Source organism: Lathyrus oleraceus, chromosome 4 (assembly GCF_024323335.1).
Source record: "Lathyrus oleraceus cultivar Zhongwan6 chromosome 4, CAAS_Psat_ZW6_1.0, whole genome shotgun sequence".
NCBI lineage: Eukaryota > Viridiplantae > Streptophyta > Magnoliopsida > Fabales > Fabaceae > Lathyrus > Lathyrus oleraceus.
Genome location: NC_066582.1, coordinates 64,874,835 through 64,896,216, shown reverse-complemented (window position 1 = coordinate 64,896,216; position 21,382 = coordinate 64,874,835). Strand labels below are relative to the sequence as shown.

The 21,382-nt window shown below is 35.7% G+C and overlaps 2 protein-coding genes across 2 annotated transcripts; one reads left to right on the top strand and one right to left on the bottom strand.

The window, feature by feature from the left end:
* The first annotated feature begins 11,498 nt into the window (after positions 1 to 11,498).
* Positions 11,499 to 12,987, top strand: LOC127073381 (trihelix transcription factor ASIL2). Its single transcript, XM_051014536.1, has one exon. It carries the CDS (start codon positions 11,783 to 11,785, stop codon positions 12,785 to 12,787), a length of 1,005 nt encoding a protein of 334 aa, XP_050870493.1. The 5' UTR covers positions 11,499 to 11,782; the 3' UTR covers positions 12,788 to 12,987.
* A 950-nt stretch (positions 12,988 to 13,937) lies between these two features.
* Positions 13,938 to 15,744, bottom strand: LOC127073380 (scopoletin glucosyltransferase). Its single transcript, XM_051014534.1, has one exon. The coding sequence runs from the start codon at positions 15,539 to 15,541 to the stop codon at positions 14,111 to 14,113; it is 1,431 nt and encodes a 476-aa protein (XP_050870491.1). The 5' UTR covers positions 15,542 to 15,744; the 3' UTR covers positions 13,938 to 14,110.
* Between the last annotated feature and the right edge of the window lie 5,638 nt (positions 15,745 to 21,382).

Sequence of the window (21,382 nt, the reverse complement as noted above, 5' to 3'; positions counted from 1 at the left end):
TGATGGCGATGCTAAAAGTGATCGGCTTACAAGAATGTGTGAATGGGCTCGACTTTGAATCGAGAATTGTGTGATTTTTAATGGTTTAATCATGGTTTTGTATTGATGATGAAATGGAACGGAATCAGGCTTTATATTATACAAAGATGGTAGAACATGAATGGTGAAATTGAAATAAATTGGTCGACTTCTAATTAACAAAATTAATTGATTAAAATTCAATTAAGTCGTCTAACTAAGGTAATTAAAATCAACTATCAAAATTATTTGATTAAGAATTAATATAATCGAATAATTAAGTTAATTGAAATTAGTTAACAAAATCATCTTAATTTAATCAAAACTTTAATTAATTAATTTAAAAAAAGAAGAAATAAATGACAATATTAAATGTAAAATAATTGAATCAGAGTGGGTTGGCCACTATGTGTTCAAACCGGTTTGTACATAGCGACAATGTAATCGAAGTGTCGTACATAAGGACCGAAACGCGGCGAAAATATCATATTGATGTATTGAAAGTTTGGTGGCATAATGGCATGAACTTACCAAGTCCATCGATAAAAGTCTGACTTTATACCCAATAAAGTAAAATAGCAACAACCCAATATTATATTTACAATATCACATGGATTACATTGAAATCGAATAGCAACCGTTCACAAAATATTTACAACATCTAAGAGTGTCAAAATGGATCATGGGCCTAAAATAAAGAATAAAAGTCTAATAATCCATCTAAATTCATATGATAATGGATCATAAAATAAGATAAAATATATAAGTTTTTGCTTTATTAATCATGGAGAAATTAGGAAATAAAATGAAAAAAACTAATTGCAATATATGGAAACTACTGTCAGAGAAACAATCGATTACTAACAAAATACAAATTACTAACAAAATTGCTAACAAATAATTATTTAACAATGAGAACAAATTACTAACACAAAAAAATAAATAATAATATTTATGCATAAGATAAAGTAACATTGAGAAAATGCAAAACACATAGTTCCTAAAGTAAAATTTCCATCAATCTACTGCATTGAACGTGAAAGAGAGTCAAAACACTCATACCATCATATTAAAGATTAAAACAAATGTGAAGCTAATACCGGATCAACTTTAGTTATGCACAGTGATACTATAGCACATCTTGTTCTTTATTTTTAACACATCTTGGCCTCTTTCTAAAAAAATTAACAGAGAACAAATTATATTCTAAAATGTATTCTTCAAAAGAAAACACATCACCAACAAAAAAATAATTTCTTCTAATTAAAATACAATAGTTCAAAATAATGAAAGAGAAGATGATTTACCAATTGATCAGATCAAAGTTCTTGCGAGAATAGAAACGAGGAAAGGAGAGTGACGACTTTATACAAACGTGGCGGCGACGGGTTAAGCGAATAGAGGGTGCACGACGCGACGTTTAGATTCGCAGCGGCGTCGGCGTTGATGGCGGAGAATGACGCGGCAGAGGGTTTGGAAGAGTGTGATACATTTTCACGCGGTGGTCGGAGATTGGCTTTTGGATGGGGTGTCGTCGGAGTGCGTCGCGGACGGAGGGATTGCTTTGTGAGGAGGTTTATGTGTTTGAAGAACAACATTGGGGTTGGATGAAGTTCGCCGGTAATGGAGGTTTTGTTTTGGAGTTTGTGAAGATGAGAGGTTCGTAACGGCGGTGACGGAGGTTGTTGTTGGACGAAAAACACGGCTGAAGGAAGAAGGCGGTGAGCGTCGTTGGAAGTGAGGTCGGAGTGGTTGATGCGGTGGTGGAGAACCGACAGCGGCGCGGTCGGCTATGGTGGTTTATGAGGAAGGAGAAGTCCTTTTCTTTTCCCTTTTTCCTTTTCACAGAGAGAGCGAGTGGTAGGTGCTAGAGAGAGAACCGTTTCCTTTTATTTATTTATTTTTTTACCGTTGGAAGAAAAAAGAAAATATTAAGTGAGCTCTCTTTTTCTTGTTTTTAATTTCCTTTTTGCTTTTTGGTCAGAGAGAGACGTTGGAGTGGGTAGAGGTCTTTGTGTGATGTAGCTGTCCACCACTCAATAATTATTATTTTTTATTTATTAATTACTTACTGTTAAATCCTAAATTTTGATTGGATAAACTAGGATAAGTGTGGATTGCTTAACATGGACCATTGGTTAATTCGAATTGATGGTCTGGATCGAATCAAAGAAACACACCAAGAAGCACACACTATTTAAATAAATTAAAATGCCTATAATGTTGTTTTTAGACGACTTAATCAATTTCAATCAATTGAATCAAATAAAATTCATAACTTTTTAAATAATCATGATAAAATTAAAATAATAACATGTAAATTTTTATTTATTTAATTTGACTATTTTGACGAAAGAACACAATTAAAACGACTAAAAATGAATAAATGTCGGGCGAAAATTTGCTCGAAAAATTAAATCGGATGCACTAAAATGATCAACACAAAATATACTTATTGAAAAAATACAGTGTTTCTTTAAATTTTGAAATAAATTTTCACCGGTTAAAAGGGCTCAGGCGGGTCAAAACGCAACCGAAACAGCCGCTGAAAAATATAACGGGCGCACCAGGTTAAACTACGTAAACGGTAGGTTAATAATACTGGCGTCTACAATTTTAATTTAGAAACTTTTTACCCGTTGATTTTGCATGTTCTTGAGAAATGATTTAACCGATTTGTTTGTATTCTCAATAAATTTATTCTAACTGATATTTTAGTTATTATTCATGATGGAATGCATGTCATTCTACGCATATGATGCAAATTAAAAATGAAATCGATTTTACAAAAAAATTAAATATGCTCGGACAAAATTGGGGTATGACAGGCTGCAAGCTAAAAAGTCCACTTAAGTGTATGTGGCCCATCTCTTATGATATGCCAAAATCACTTAAGTGTATGGTACCTTACCATATTTCATATTCTACTTAAGTACACCGTACCTTATGATGTTCTATAATTCACTTAAGTGCATTGTACCTTACGGTGTTCCTTAGTTACTCTATCTCTCATCAATCCGTCCTTTTGTGTGTGACCCTGTAGGTTTTCGCAACATTAGCAATTATATTAAATCACGTATTTAACATAATAAATAGTGAGAAGTATCTAGCAACACATCACTGCTACCCAAGACACGAAAATATCATGTGATCTGACAACTCCTTTTGTGATAATACTTATGTGTACAATTACCCTTTTGCCCCTATGTCTATATTGAACGCAAGGCATAAACTGTGTCATCCTTGTCAAGTTCAATATTGGGCCCGTAGACATTTATCCTGTTATACATGATGGGAAAATTTCATCTAGGTCACTCATGTCCCTCAACATGCTTCGTAGAGTACTCATCAACTGTCTTTATGGTCATCCAGTTACGGACAATGTTTGATCAGCAATAAGACACTCAACTCTACATCTAGGGTCCATAGTGGTTTCAGGTCGAAGGGTGGTATACACCACTATCACCATGAGAATAGCTTATGATACTTTGCATAACATTTTATATAGTATTCTCGTAGCGGGTCAATCTAGTATAAATATTACTTTTAATATTCATACATATGTTTAAGACTTGATAACTCCTTATCCATGATCCATGAGATATGATCATCAGTCTATATACATAATAGTCTTAATGCTTTAATGTTATCCCACTTTACAATAAAGCTCGACTACGAATACTTTAAGAATAATGTCCTTGTGTTTAATGGGATCTTATGATTAAGTCACACTTGATACATTAAACGGACTAGCTATTCTAGGGACTTTATTAAACAGACATAATAAAGAAAAAGTCTTTTATTATTAATAAATAATCCGATACAAGTGTAGCACCTCAAATTTACCCCCCTCATTCATGCATTCACTTTTAGGTCATTTAACATTTCATATTGCATTTCGTCATGTCGATCAGATTTAGATCCAAGAAGCTTGAATATCATCCAAGACACTTTGTGGGTTCTATCTGGGTGATCAGTCAACATAAGGGAATGGCTTGAGATACTTCCAACATGTTCAAATGGGGTCTATTCATCATTCAAAACGTTAATCTTGAAGGAGCAAAAGTCTGTGCCTGAGCTGTCATGCTCGCTAGGCGAGCAGCGTGGTTCGCTCAGCGAGTCTGGACTGTCATGCTCGCTAGGCGAAGCCCACACGTTTTAAAAATATAACAGAAAAATCTTGGACTTGGACCTCTCTCATTTGAGCCCACAAAGTCACGAAAATCAGGTTATAAATTCTAGAATTTCATTGAAACAAAACCCTATTCGATTTCGGGCAGAACAGAGAGAGAAGAGCTAACAGAATTCAGAGCAGCCTCCAGAGACTGAAGGGAACTCATATGCAAAGAACCAATTCCCTCTCATTTAAACCCTAAGATTGCTTTGATAACCCAACCGGGCAATTCAATTTCACTCGATCTCTCCAATCAGCTTGAGAGATCTCTGGGTTTCTTATTTCTTTAGTTGTTGTTACTTCGGATCTTTATCCGTGTGGTAGATCCCTTGATCCTTTTACATCTTTTCAGCATTTTACTGCTTTCTTAGCTGGAAGACCTCGATAGGAGACAATGTTTTTGTGTGTTTACTTTTGTTCCCAAAGACCTCCAAGAAGAGGCACCGGTGTTGAAGACCTCCACGAAGAGGCAATTGACGGATAAAAGGGATTAGTAGTCAATCCCCCGTTATTCAGTGTGTCGTTCTTTATGCTCGCACTACGTGTCGATGCTTTAGAACAAAAGCCCAAAATCTTTTGTCCGGTCAGTCAGTGGAGAGGGTTCCACCTTTCTGAATCCCCACTTTTTGTCATGAGTTCACCCTGTCTAGGGTTAAGAGCTATGAGGTCTTATCCTCATTACCCTTTTGATCTGCTCACCCTGACGGTCAATGTCAGTGGTTAAGAGCCCATTTGATTACCTATTCCATGGCTTGTTTGTTGAGGTTGATATGACCCCTCTTGACTAAAGCCTTACCCCTGTATGTTTGAGCCCCCTTGTTGGCATGTTTACTTTATGCATGTTTGTTTTGTATGGTGTGATCGTCTCCCCATAGGATTGCTAGGCTTCGTATAGTCTCTCGTCTGCATGTCAATTAAGGTAACATTGTTCCTTCGTCTAGGACTTCCTTTTTTGCATGAGCATTCCTAAAACACAAACAAACTCATTGATTTTTCTTATCCTAAGAACACGTTAGCTCCTTCTACTACAGGCGAGTAAGTCTCCAAAGGTCGAGCATCCGGTAGATTGCATAGTAACGTCGTTCAGCCCAAAAACACAACCCTTAACCCGTAGGTAGCCGAACTACGGCTTGCTCTGATTCTCATTCCAGATGAGATACGTAAGCATAAGACGCGATGTCTTAGCGAGCACACTCCTCTTTAACCCATAGGTAGCCGAGCTACGAAGACTCTGATTCTCATATTCAGATGAGATACGTATGCAGTGGATGCGACATCCGTACGAGTCATTTTCTTTTGACCCCTCTTTTAGTAAATAGTACATTAGATATACACACACCCTTTAGACAAGAACAACAAGAATGGATCCCGTAGAGTACTACGGATGTGTAGGGGTGCCAATACCTTCCCTTCGCATAATCGGCTCCCGAACCCAAGATTTGGTTGTGAGACCTTGTCTTTTCCTTTCCTTTTTCCAGGTTTACTTCGAGCGTTTCCTTTCCCTCCTTTGGGATAAATAACGCACGGTGGCGACTCTTCTGTCATTTCTTTCTCACCGGTCGTTTTTTCGCATTCCTTTTTTCAGGTTGCGACAACAAGTACGAAAAGTATTGGCCTCTAGGGCTTACACCAACGCATACTTGGTTAGGATTGGCTTGAACACCATCAGGAACAGACATGTAAACATTTTCTTGTAAATCTTCATGCAAGAAGGCATTGTTTACATCTAACTGGTGAATATGTCGGTTCTCTACAGAATCAAGAGCAATGAGAATTCTAATTGTTGTATATAGAGGATAAGGTATTAAAGAAATCCAATCTTTCTATTTGATTTTGCCATTTAGCCACTAATCTTGCTTTGTATATCTCAATAGAATCACCTTATATTCTCATGTTTAGGGCCAGGTTCATTGGGATGATTAGAATCAACAAGCAGGGCATCAAATTCAGGTTCATTGTGAGGGTTTAAATTAGGATGAAAAACGATAGGGTGATCAGTAGGAAATGTATGGTCAATAGTGATAAACTAGTTTGTTTGGTCACGATTTGTATGGTAGGTCCAGTTTGAAGGGGAATAATGAGGTTGATAAGGTAATGTTTTTTCATGATGTATAAGGTTCCTTGATACAAAAAAATCTTTGGTATTTATGTCTAAGAGAATTGTGCCCTTCATACCAGATTTGTAGTTGAGGAAAGCACACTTTCTTGCTCTATGGGAAGGCTTGGCTCCATGTTCTTGTAGGGTATATGCAAATACAAGAGAACTGAAAATTTTAAGATCATACATGTTAAGATCTTGTTGCGTCATAATGAAATATGGATATTTGTTATCAATAATGGGACTGGGTATTCATGATGAAGGAAGCATGAAACACAACATAAAACCAATATGGTTTTGGAATATTTGATTGAAAAAGAATAACTCGTGCAATATTCAAACTTTTATGGTGTTTCCTTTCAACACGACCATTTTATTATGGGGATTCTACACAACTTGTTAGATGAATAATGCAATGAGAACTATAGAAAGAATAAATTTTGAACTCTGGCCCATTATCAACTCTTATAGGCTTGACTTTATGGTTATGTTGTGTTAAAATGAGGATAATGAAATTCATAACATGTTGCCTATATTCACCTTTATGTTTCATAAGAGTTAACCAGGGTATGATACCATGTTGAGAAAGTAAAAAATTCTATGGAAAGAGCTCGAAACAAGAAGAAAGAGAGTAAAATTAAAGTCTTGATTATTCAACTTAATCAATGTACATTGAATCATAAGTATATATAGAATCAATTATATGACTACACCATAACTATTATGCACTAGCATGTACATGAACATTTATAACATAATTTAAAAAATTTATTATGATAGTTACAAAAAGTAAAATACAATGACTTGTGCAGCAAGTTACCACACATTCATCATTTGTAGTGCATGACTATGATTTATCTCATGTCATGTAATCATTTAACATCCTCCCCCAAACTTGACCATGATATATGTTTATCATTCCAGGCTTGGATACAAAATTCGAATTTTGGTGGAGCTAAAAGTTTTGTCAAAAAAACAACAACTTATTCTTGAGTGAATATTGGTAGCAACCTTAAGTCATTTCTTTGAACCCTTTCTCTTACAAAATGATAATCAATCTCCAAGTGTTTTGTTCTTTCATGGAAAATTGGATTTTAAGCAATGTGTATGGCACTTTGAGAATCACAATATAACACAACCTGCTTGTTACATTTGATTTCTAGATCTTTCAAAAGGTACAAAAGCCATTGCAGCTCACATGTCGTTGTTGATAAAACTCTATATTCTGCTTCTGAAGATGACCTTGATATGGTTGGCTGCTTCTTTTCTCTCCATGACATTAGTGAGTTTCCTAAGAAGAAAATAAAACTAGTAGTTAATCTTCTTAAATCAGGACAACCTGTCCAGTATGCACCTTCACAACCTTTAATTTGTGTATCATAGCTTCTAATATCATATTACTCTGCAAGATGCTTTAAAATAAGTAATGGTTGGTGAATTCAAGAATTGGCTCAATTCTTGACTGGCTAAAACTATGTTAACTCTGATGGTGTTTAGATATAATAGCTTGCCAATGAGCCTTCTATAAGCTGAAACGTCTTCAAAAAGGTTGGTTGTCATCTTGATGAAGCTTTGTGGAAAGGTCAAGAAGAGTTCTAGCTGGTTTTGATCCAAGGAGCCCAAATTATTCCAGAAGATCTATGCAATAATTCCTCTGAGAAATTAAGATACATGCTTTGGAATGTGTCACTTCTAATCTAAAAAATATTTGAGAATGCCAAAACCTTTGATTTTTTTGAAACTTTTGTCTAAGATGTTTTTTATTTAATTGAATTCTACAAGGGAAGTTTATGCTATAATGATATTATCAACATACACTAAGAGATCAGTGAAGTTACCATAATGTTTAAGCATGAACAAATAATAAGAAGAAGTGGATTGTTAATAACCTTCTTGTAGAAGTAGATGAGTCAATTTTTCATACCATTTTCCGATGGCTTGTTTCAAGCCATACAAACTCTTTTTTAGTTTGCATACTTGGTTAGGATTGGCTTGAACACCATCAGGAACAAACAGGTAAACATTTTATTGCAGATCTCCATGCAAGAAGGCATTGTTTACATCTAACTGATGAATGTGTCGATTCTCTAAAGAAGCAAGAGCAATGAGAATTCTAACTGTTGTAGACAAAGGATAAGATATCAAAGAAATACAATCATTCTATTTGATTGTGGCCTTTAGCCACTAATCTTACTTTGTATATCTCAATAGAACCATCAGCTTTATGCTTCACCTTATATACCCATCTTCTACAAATAGGTTTTACATGAGATGGTTTATTAACTAACTATCAAGTGTTGTTAGCAGCTAATGCATCTAGCTTAGTTTGCATAACTTTAACCCAAAGATCATGTTTACATGCATATAGGCATGACTTTTGCACATAAAAATTTGTGAAAGATATTGCAAAAGCTTTTTGTGACAGGGACAAATGATAAAAAGAATAAAAAGATGAAATAGGATAGAGAATACCTGAAGATGATGATTGCTTTTGACTTTGTGAAGAATTTCGCACATAGTAATGTAAATATGATTGAATGTGTCTTTGTCTAACATGTCTAATGTGATTTTCTTAGTTATTGTTAACTATGTCTGGTGATGTATTCTCATGTTTAGGGTTAGGTTCAGTGGGATGATTATAATCAACAAGCGAGGCACCGGGTTCAGGTTCATTGTGAAGGTTTAAATTAGGCTAAAAATGATAGGGTGATTAGTAGGAAATGTATGGTCAATAGTGATAGATTGGTTTGTTTGGTCATGATTTGTATGGTAAGTCCAGTTTGAATGGGAAGAATGAGGTTGATAAGGTAATATTTTTTCATGACGTATAAGGTTCCTTGATATAAATAACTCTTTGGTATTTATGTCTAAGAAAATTGTGCCCTTCATACCAGATTTGTAGCTGAGGAAAACACACTTTCTTGCTCTATGGGAAAGCTTGGTTCTATGTTCTTGTAGGGTATATGCAAATACAAAAGAACTGAAAATTTTAAGATCATACATGTTAAGATGTTGCTGCGTCATAATGAAATATGGAGATTTGTTATCAATGATGGGACTGGGGATTCTGTTCATGATGAAGGAAGCATGAAACACAACATAAACCCAATATGGTTTTGGTATATTTGATTGAAAAAGAATAACCCGTGCAATATTCAAACTTTTATGGTGTTTCCTTTCAACATGACCATTTTATTGTGGGGATTCTACACAACTTGTTAGATGAATAATGCAATGGGAACTATAGAAAGAAGGAATTTTGAACTCTGACCCATTATCAGCTCTTATAGTCTTGACTTTATGGTTGTGTTGTGTTAAAATGAGGATAATGAAATTCATAACATGTTGCCTATATTCACCTTTATGTGTCATAAGAGTTAACTAGGGTTTGATACCATGTTGAGAAAGTAAAAATTTTATGGAAAGAGCTCGAAACAAGAAGAAAGAGAGTAAAATTGAAGTCTTGATTATTCAACTTAACCAATGTACATTGAATCATAAGTATATATAGAATCAATTATATGACTACACCATAACTATTATGCACTAACATGTACATGGACATTTAAAACAAAAATTTAAAATTTTGTTATGAAAGTTACAAAAAGGAAAATACAATGACGTGTGCAACAAGTTAGCACATGTTCATCATATATAGTGCATGACTATCATCTGTCTCATGTCATGCCATCATTTAATATTTAGTGTTATTGAATTTGATTTGATTCAACGAAATATTTATATTCACCATATTTATTTACTAAGTTCACGTAGTTCATATCCTCTAATTAACATTTAAAAAACACTCTTTAGATTCAAAATATTGAATGATTTTTTTATGGGAATACTCTTTCCACCCTTATGGATGCTCTCACACCACCGTAAAAAAGTCTTTAATGTTCATAGCATTCAAATATACATCTCCGGACGCACCTATTTTCACCATTTCTCATATCAAATTAAAGAGATACTCTTTTTACGTTAAAATTTAGTCCGAAAATGCATCTTCACATGTATTAAAAGTGCGTTCGAAGATGCATCTTCGTAAACACCGTTTATTCAAAAACATGTTTGTGGTCCAAAGATGCATCTCCAGACGCTTTTCTTTCAACGCACCAGAACCCTTACATCCTCATCCTTCTTCATTTTCTAAAAAGCTCTAAAAAAAGAATATTTCACTTCTTCCTCTCCCAAATATTTCACTACCTAGGCCCAGCTAACCAAAAGGTACTTAAGGTTTAGGATAAGAAGGCAGTGAGCGTGACAACGGTATGTCATCTTGTTGCAGAGATAGATAGAACAACCATAGAGTCATGACTTTTTGTGGATGACAAACCCTAGTTGTCCCTAGTGGAACACATGGTTTATGAGTTACGGAATATCGTGTAGTATATGCAGCGAAGGAGGTAGAGAGTTTGACATATCCAGTAGTTTATATTGAGATGTATTAATTTTTTGTGTGGGTATTTTTGGATAAATCTTATATATGAATTATCTTGATTTTTGTACTTATGTATGAATTTTCACCATCCTTTACTTTAATATAACTGGATTTTACTTCCATTTTACGTTAATATAAGTTGACTTCACAAAAATTAAATTTTTGGACAATGGTGTTGTTTTGATATGATTTAGGAAGGACTTCAGATATGCATCTCCGAAATAAATTCTCTTTTGTATTTACCATATTTTCAAAAAAATTCAAGGAACATTTCGGAGATGCATCTCCAATGCACCAAATACTCATAAGAAGATGCATCTCCGAATCACAATTTGACTAAGGTGTGGTGGATCTTATAATATACATTTTAGTTGTGATTTAGGTGCATTCAAAGAGATATTTTTGAACGGGGCACTTTTAAAATTTCAAAGATATGGTATGCATATGTAATAAGGGGTGAAAGCGGATTTTATTTTTGTTTAAATAGTCTTTGTTCATGTAAATTAGTAAAAAAAAAATTGTCTCAGTCCATATATCTCACTTTTGTATTGGTTTTAATCTCTAAAAATTAATCTCTAAAAATAAAATACGTAGATTTTCTATAAATTTTGATTTAAATGACAAAAATAAAAAAAATAAAAAATAGGGATTTAGAAAAAAATAAATTAGAGCAACCAAAACCAAAAACTCACTTACTTAAAACTATTTTAATTTTAAAAAAAAATTATGAGTAGGCTTCTTAGAGAAGTGATGAAAAGAAGTTAAGTACTCCAACGAGTTTTGTCCGGGGTAAAGTGAACATCACGCTTTGACCAAAAAACGTGAACATCACGTGTGAAGTAAGTGCGCGTGTTGCTAGCAGAGCGCATGTTAGCCTCTTCCCCCACCAATTCGGTGGTGTCCCCCTTGTCCTATCCTGTCCACATCTCAAAATCTGCCGCCCACCACCACCCAAATATGTTACCAAACGCCACCACCACCAAACCTAAACCATTCTTTTTTCTCTTCACCACAAACACCACCTTTTCTCCCACCACATTCCTCCGCCTCAATGGCTTCCTCCCCCTCAAACACCACCCTTCCTCCTCTTCCCGATCCACCCATCGCCGTACCCCTCGCTCTCCCCGCCCCACTCCCTCTCCCACCTTCCACTCGTCGTCTTCCTCCTCCTTGCTGGTCCCCCGACGAAACCCTCGCCCTCATCGATTCTTATCGCGACAAATGGTACTCTCTTGGCCGTGGAAACCTGAAAGCCACTCATTGGCAAGAAGTGGCTGACGCTGTTTCTCATCGTTGCCCTAACGCTTCTCCGGCGAAAACTCCCGTTCAATGCCGTCATAAGATGGAGAAGCTTCGTAAGCGTTATCGCACTGAGATTCAACGTGCTCGCTCACTCCCTCTCTCTCGATTCAACTCCGCTTGGGTTCACTTTAAACTCATGGATTCCATGGAGAAAGGTCCTTCTCCGGTTAAATCTGAAAACAACGATTCAGATAGCCCCGATGATGACGAAGAAGAAGATCAGGATCAAGATCTCTACATGGATATCAAAAACGGCCACGGATCTAACACTAGAAGCATCAATAAATTATATAGAAACGGTTTCGGTGGCGGTAGCGGTGGTGGAGGTGGTGTTGGCGTCGGCGGAGGGTTCAGGATTAGGTTTCCACCGGCACAACCTGAATCAAGATTTCCTTCTGATCAGAAGTATAACCCTAATCTGCATCACAACTACGGGACGCCGCCGCCTCCTCCGGCTGCCGCAACGAAGGGAATGGGTAACAAGAGGGAAAGAGATCCATTGGGAGAGGTTGTGTCCGCGATCAAGGTATTGGGAGACGGGTTTGTGAGGATGGAGCAAATGAAGATGGAGATGGCAAGGGACATTGAAGCTATGCGGATGGATATGGAAATGAAGCGCACCGAGATGATTCTCGAATCTCAGCGTCGAATTGTCGAGGCATTTGCCAAAGCAGTTTCCGACGACAACAACAACGGAAGCAACCACAAGATGAAGCCTGTTAATAAGAGAATCCCCTCACCGCAACAACCATAATGTTCAACTTTCATCATGAGACTCAAACAGTTTGATCTAGTAAGTAGCACGAATTAAGTTTATGTTTTTGTTGGTTTTTGTTTTGTTTTTGTTATTTTTGCTTGTTGCCACTTTTTGTAACTCTATAAAAGATATGCAACTTGATCTGCTTTAGGTTGATCATTCGTGAATCATGAATGTAGCTTTAGATTTTCAGTTTATGTTCATGATTTTCATGCTGTCTTTTAGGTTTTATATGTTTTATTACTGAAATCTGAGAACAAAAATATTTATTATTACAATACTGAAAAACAAATGTCATGGTTTAATGGATTTATGATTCAAACTATCGACAAACCCTGAATGTACCCATTTTGAAATATAAGGATATCATAAATTCAGGATTATGGTGAGTGGTGACTTTGAGTCATTGATTGAAATATGCTTTGGAAGAGGATCAAAATTTTGACAAAGGAATAAGAAATGCTCAAGTGCAATTTAGTTTTGTATTAAAGTATTGTGGGGTTAGTTATAACTTGCATCAAACCCTATCAATAGATCGCTAACTTAGGTTTTGACTCCGAATATATTACAATTTCTTCTTTCTTGGTGTTTTGTTTTTTGTTTCTATCCCCAAGATATTTTTTTGGCCTTTTTTATTAATATAATTATTTGGCTTACCCCAAAGATACTCCTCTGCTGACAAGGTTGAAGCCAAAAATAAATAAATAAAAAGTAGATGTTAAGTAATTTTAGTTCAAGTGGATGGTTTGCATTTCCTTAATGAAAACACACCTAATAAAGACATCATCACAAATATTTTAAAAAAACTGTATAATAATATGCTGGAATATGCTATGGCTATCATTGCTTTATTAGTTCAAGTGGATGGTTTGCATTTCCTTAATGAAAACACACCTAATAAAGACATCATCACAAATATTTTAAAAAAACGGTATAATAATATGCTGGAATATGCTATGGCTATCATTGCTTTATCGGTTATGAAATGGGATTATATTGCATAAGATACTATTCTTTCACATTGGAACAAGGAAAAAAGAATGTGCTTATTTTTATGATTGTTTCTTTCTTTGTTGAGTTATAGGGACTTCTACAACGCAATTAACTTTGTTTCTTCCCTGTATGATATAATTTTAGGAAAACCTGGAAAAAAAGAGTATCTATATCATAATTTATTCTTTGTAAATGTAAATCCAAACAGGCATTTGCACAGTTAGTGCAATACAACAATGTTTTTTTGTTGGTCTTAGCCTCACGTTGGCCATTAATTTCTGATGTTTAGCAACAATGATAATTAATGATGTTTAAAACTTGAAATCCTTATGAATCTAATGGCTTATATCCCCTCCACCGTTTAAGATCTTCAATCAAGGCCATTAAATTTTTGTGGGACGAACCACCTTCTTGAACAGCTCGTTTGGCCTTTACTGCATACTCTTGTGCACGATGTCTTATTTCATCCGCTTCAATTCCACCGTCCATCAACCTTCTCACAGCTTTCTCTATGATGTCTCTACCCACTAACTTCTTCCTCTCCATGAAACCAATGATGCTCCACTCTTCTGCCCCCACCTCTACACCAATACCTCGCACCTGAGTTATTAATTTCTCGTTGTAGAATTGTTCATCATGCACCGGCCACGTGATCATTGGAACCCCTGCACTAACAGCCTCTACAGTGGAGTTCCATCCGCAGTGCGTCAAGAATGCACCGATTGAAGGGTGGCCTAAAATCACCACTTGTGGTGCCCACCCCCTTATGATCATCCCTGCATTCCTCTCTTCAAATCCCATTGGCATCCACTTTTCATCCCCGTTAATTCTCTCGTCTTGCCCTTTCTTTTCGGGGACAACCCAGATGAACTGGTGACCTGATGCTTCTATTGCGTTTGCAATCTCATACAACTGCTTATCAGAGAAATGACATAGGCTCCCAAAACATATGTAGAGTACTGAGTTTGGCTGCTTTGAATTTAGCCAACTCAAGCACTCATGCACGCTCACCGCACTCGTTTGCCCCCTATCCGCTTTTTCTTGAGTGGTCCTACAAATGAGAGAAACTGGTCCTAGGTGCCAAGCTTTGTGACCTGTGGTTTTCTCGTAATGCTCGACGTACTCTTCCCCGTCAAGTTCAGTGAAGTTGTTGACAATGAGCCCGAAGCTTTTGAGCTCTGTTTCCAGCAACGGTTCCATAAATTTGGTCAATGCCTTGGGTGGTGTTGCATTCAAGGTGATACATTGAGGAAGACCCTTAATGACAGACGACTCATAGTTATGTGTCTTGAGCGATTCCATGGCACATATGGCAAAGAGGGAGAAACCGTTGAAGGCGAGTCTAGGAACACGAAGCTTGTTCGCCAGCTCATCCACCCACAAGAACATAAAATCTGCTACGATGCAGTCTGGTGCATCTTGCTCCACAAATTGGCTGATAGGTAATTGGAGCAACATGGTAGCCTGGTGAACCTTGTAGGAATTCTCAACATTGTTAACAGAGGCAAGGTTTTCAACGGCGAGCGGGAGGCCTACTTGGCAGGAAGGAAACGGAACAGTATGAAGACGGATGTGGTGGTGGGAAGGGATGGATTTGAGAAGGATTTGAGCATTAGAAGGAGTTGTAATGATAGTGACATGGTGACCGCAAGAGGCGAAGAGTGTAGCTATGTCGCAAAGAGGAATCATATGGCCAGGTGCAGGATAAGGAATGAAATGAAATTTCAGTGGACATTCTTCCAAGTTGAGAGCACCCATTGTGGTTGACAGAGACAATCTGAGTTCATATTGATTGTTGGTATTTATGGTTGAATAAAAGAGATTAATAATCACTACACTTCTCTGTGGAATCCGAAAAAACTATGCTCGGATTATTTTATTGCAAATTGCTGTGCGAGTACAAATTTTTCACCAATGCTTTGGGTTTTGTATATGTTTGTAGTTTTTGTCTTACTCTTATAATGTCCTACCCTCTTGGCCAACATTCTTATATCACTTTCTGCTTATTTATAATTGGGTTATAATATTGCTTAACACTAACACCTGGTCAAAGGGTTAACCTGTGAAGAGAACGTTGGGGCCTCAGCCAGTAATAACCACACTTTATCTTTACATGCAGAACTTGTTTTTTTCATATTGGGATGCTGAGGCGGGGATAATTATAGTGTTTAAATATATTTATAATTTAGTCTTTTTGGTGATGTTTTTGGAAGATGTTCTCAATATGTATTCTACTCTATTAATATTTTTATTTAATCTTTTTTGTGCCAACTGTTATTTTAGTTTATTCCTTTTGTTAGTCATTATGATTGTATTTTTAAAAATGGATTTTATAAAATTATTTTAAAAATATTATAACTTGTTTATTTATTTTAAATTGAAAGACTAATTTTGATATTCTATTGAAGATTAAAATATAGTTGAAGTTGTAATTTTTTTAAAAGTTATATTTTAAAAATAATTTTATGAAAAATTATTTGAAGTAATTTCAAAATTAAGTTGTTTTTTAAAAATTTGATATCCAAAAAAGCAATAATTTCAATAAAATGATAAAATATCAAAAATAATTATTTAAATTAAATTTTTATTTGAAGTTTTTATGAAAAAAAATTGTAAATTTTTGTACACAATAAAATTTATTTTTAGAAAAGCCAAAATACACAGCCCTTAATAATGCTAACGAGACTTTTGTGGTGTGTTAATTGCCACGGAAATTGAATTGATGAAAAATGTATTTGTTGTGTGTAGCGACTGATTTGATAGAATTTGGGTAAACACATAAATTGATTCGATAGTAAGTGGTCAAATACACATAAATTGATTCGATAGTAAGTGGTCAAATACACATAAATTGATGAATCTAATTATGTTATTCATATTTGTAGGGGTTTATTCGATAGAATTTGGATAAAGATGTGTATTAATTTGTAAGTGGTCAAATACACATAATTAGATTAATAACTTTATTTCTGGTGTTGTTCATATATTTAGAAACTTGATATACTTTAGGTAAATATAGAGATTTATTTGACAATAAATGGACATGTCAAACACTAAAATGAGGAATATATTTCTTGTGTTTATGAATGATGAATGCATATGATTTCGACAAACATAAACTTCTCACCCAAAATGATCCATCAAAATAACTAAGTTTCTAACTATGTTATATTTCCAATGTAACATCCAACATAATATCACAAATATAAAGAAAATTGCACCCAACAAATATGATGATATTCGTAAGGTAAAAGCATAAAATGTAGCCTCGTCTACATTTTCTTTAATTTGAAAAATATAGCTTTGTAAAAAGATATGAAATTAAGTTAGACCTATAATTTTCATAATAAAGAATGTCATACATGAATTTATTCGTTTTTCTAGTACAGGGGAATGTGTTTGTTGCTCTTACACATGAAAAGACAATAAAACTAGGCATAGAGACATGGTTTTTGATCATACGTAATAAAAATAGAAGAGATGAACCTTGGGATTCTTTCCGGGTACCAAGTAGTGTGTTGATTGTAACCATATTTTGGTTGATGGACACTACAAAGGAAGTACGCTACTTAGGCTGCCATTTCATTTTAAATGTCATTCTTTTGCATGTAATGCATCAAAGGTAAATGAATATTCTAGTGGATCATTAATACCCACCTATATGTAAAAGCTGGTTAATTTCGTAGCTAGCACTAAATACATCTTATTGATTTTGATGGGAATTAACTTTGACGATTGAATCGCATAGTTGCACAACGGAAACATCCAAATATTGTGCGTTTTTATTGTGATATATTTTAAGTTGTGCAAGCTCAAAGTTAATTAGGGTTTGTTATTTAGTATATACGTTAGTCGTATATAAATATGTATATTTTGCAATTCAGTTTGTACACTCATAATTCAATAATATTAATCCTTATTTTCATTCTTTCACATTCTTTCTCTCCTTACTAAAAGTGTCTCACACACTAACAAATTGATATATAGAGTTTCGGTTAGATTCTTGATTGTGTTTTCAAGAATCACACGTTGGTGATCGTGTTTCTGGGATCTTCGGTTGTTGATCAATCGTTGCAAAGATGAATGATACTAATGATATTCCAAATTCTTGATAGTAGAAATTGGAACCGACGGAGCAAGCAAATGAAGTTCTTATTGGACTTTCATGAAATCTTAGAAGTGGTTACTAATGACATCCATGAGCTTGTTGAGAATGCAACTGATGCTCAGAGAGTCGCGAAGAAGAAGGTCTGCAAGGCCGCGTATTGCATTCAATCGACGGTAGATTCGACAAATTTTGACAAGATCTCTCATGTTGAATCGACGAAGGAGGCATGATATATTCTTGTCAAGTACTATGAAGGAGGTGAGAAAGTCAAAGTCGTCAAATTGTAGACTTTACGACAACAATATGAATTATTGCATATGGGAGAAGATGAAAAGATTGCAGGCTATGTGTTGAAGGTGCATAATCTCGTCTATCTCATGAAGGACTATGGTGAAATCCTAACTGATAAGATGATAGTTGAGAAGGTAATGCGTACGTTGACTTCTATTTGATCACATTATCGTAGCTATTCAAGAATTCAACAATCTTGAAACCCTAAAACTGGAAGATTTGATTGGTTCGTTGGAGGTGCATGAGATTATGATTGTCGAAAGAAAAGGGTTCAAGATTCGATACAAGCACTGTAGGCTCAGGGTTGGAAGAAGCATGGTGGTTCCAACAAGTTCAAAGGCAAATGAGACAAGACTCGGAGCAAGTCTTGGTCAAACCCTCAAAAGCATAAGGTCGATGATAGAGCTTCTAAATCCTCAAAAAGAGGAGAAGGAGACTCCTATCAGAAAGACAAAGAGAAAAAATATGTGCAATGCTTTAATTGTGAAAAATGGGATCACTTAGCCAAGAATTGTTTGTACAATAAAGACAAAGGAGTGACAAAAGGCAAAGAGGAAGGAGCGAACCTTGCACACAAAGATTCAAATGATTCTAAAGATATGGTGGTTATGGTTGCAGTTGTAGATGACCATGTCAACTCCAAGATATGGTTCCTCGACTCGGGCTGATGAATCACATGACTGGTCAAAAAGTGTTGTTAGCAGATTTCAACTTGTCGAAGAAGAGTAAGGTCAAACTTATTGATAATAGCTCGTTGCAAGCAGAAGGTACTAGCGACATAGTTATTCAAAGGAGCAATGGAGGAAAAGATATGATCAAAGATGTACTATATGTACCTGGAATGAAGTGAAATATGTTAAATGTTGGACAACTGATCGAAAAAGGTTTCTATGTAATTATGAAAGATGGAGCCTTGGAACTGTTTGACACTCAAAATAATTTGGTCTTGAAATCTCCTTTGTCGAAGAATAGGATATTCAAGACCATGATCAGTTCGAATGAAGTACAATGTCTAAAAACTGTTGTCGACCGCACACATAGTTGACTGTGGAATTTGAGATTTGGACATTTGAACTTTCGGTCACTTAATCAATTAATTACTCAAGATATGGTAATTGGTATACCAAGTCTTGAGATGCCCGAAAAACTCTGTGAAGGTTGCTTAGTCGAAAAGCAATCCAGAAAGTCTTTCATTTCGACTATGCCAATGAGATCCTCTTCCATACTAGAAGTAGTACATTCAGATGTATGTGGCCCGTTTGAGGATCATACCATTGGTGAAAATAGGTATTTTGCCTCATTTGTCGATGAGTATATTCGAAAGCTTTGGATCTATGAGATCAAGCAAAAGTACAAAGTATTTGCAATCTTTAAGATATTAAAAATACTTGTCAAAAACAAGAGTGAAAAGAAGATCAAGATTCTACGAACAAATGGAGGTGGCGAATATACATCATATATGTTTGAAGAATTTTGTGCAGAACATGAGGTAACTGCTCCTTACATGCCTCAACATAATGGAACTACAGAAAGGAGAAACATGACCATATTGGATACGACGAGATGCATGCTGAAGCAGAAGAATATGCCAAAATCCTTATGGGGTGAAGCAGTCACCACAACTGTTTATATTCTGAACAAATGCCCTACCTAGAAGTTGAAGAACAAGGTTCCTAAAGAAGTTTGGAGTGGCGAACGATCATCAGTGAGTCATATGGAGGTGTTTGACTCTATTTGTTACTAGCATGTTCCTAATGCTAGAAGAAGGAAGCTTGATGAGAGTGAACATACGATTCTGGTAGGATATCATGAAACTGGTGCATACAAGATGTTCAATCCAATAAATTAGAAGATCATGATGAGTCGAGATATTATTATTGATGAAAATTCTGCATGGGATTGGAATTTTAGTGATCCATCTAATAAGCCATTGGTGAGCTATTGCATCAACAAAGAAACTAATGAAGTCGAAGTCGAAGCAATTTCCGATATTCCAGTCAAAGTAGCTGCTGACATTCCTGACACAATCGAAGTCGAAGAGGGTATGGCTAACACAAGCCAGAGACCTCAAATAACTAGAGTTCGTCCAATAAGACTTCAAGACCACGAAGTGACTGGTGAAGATGAAGTCACACCAGATGGAGAATTGGCTCATTTTTCTTTACTTGTAAGTGTTGACCCAATCAATTATAGTGAAGCCTTAAACGATAAATAATGGAAGTTATCTATGATTGAATTGTTACAAGCAATCTAAAGAAACAATACATGGGAGTTTGTCAAATTGTCAGCACATATAAAAATTATCAAAGTCTTTCGACACCATTCTGCTGTGGAGTGCAGGGTGGCACCACCTCATGCATAATCCCCTCTTTCACACATAATGCATCAAAGTCTTTCGACACATATTCTCCACCACCATCAGTCCTCAGAATCTTGATCTTTCGACCGCTCTATCTTTCAACCAAAGATTTAAACTTGGAAAATACCTCAATCACTTCACTTTTCTTCTTGATCAGGTAAGACCATAATTTTCGACTGAAATCATCTATGAATGTAACAAAGTATTTGTTGCCTCCAATCGAATCCACCTAGAGAGGACCACATACATTAGAGTATATGACTTCAAGAATTTCCTTCGACCTGCTTTCTGCATCCTTACTGAATTTGTTCTTATGCTGCTTTGCCTGCACACATTCTTCACACACTTCGTTTGGAATGTCAATTTCTGGTAATCCCGAAACCATATTTCTTCTCTTTAGATCTTTGATGTCTTTGAAATTGAGATGACCAAGCCTATAATGCCATATCCATTCATCTCTGATGGCTTCTGTTGCAAGACACTTATGCTCCATCACATTTAGTTCAATCTTGAAGGTTCTATTTTGAGACATTGGAGCCTTCAAGATCAACCTTCCATTTGAGTCAAGAACTCTCATCATCTTGTCTTTGATCGACACCTTGTAATTCTTTTCTACTAACTGCCATATGCTGAGCAAATTACTCTTCATGCCTGGTATGTACAACACATTTGAAATTACTGACCTCTTGCCATCTTTCCTCATAATCAGAACATTACCAACACCTTCAGTTGCTAGAGTCTTGTCATTTGCAAATTTCACCATGTTCTTCATTGAGAGCTTTATGTTGACAAACCAATCTTTCCTTCCAGACATGTGTGATGAGCATCCTGAGTCCAAGTA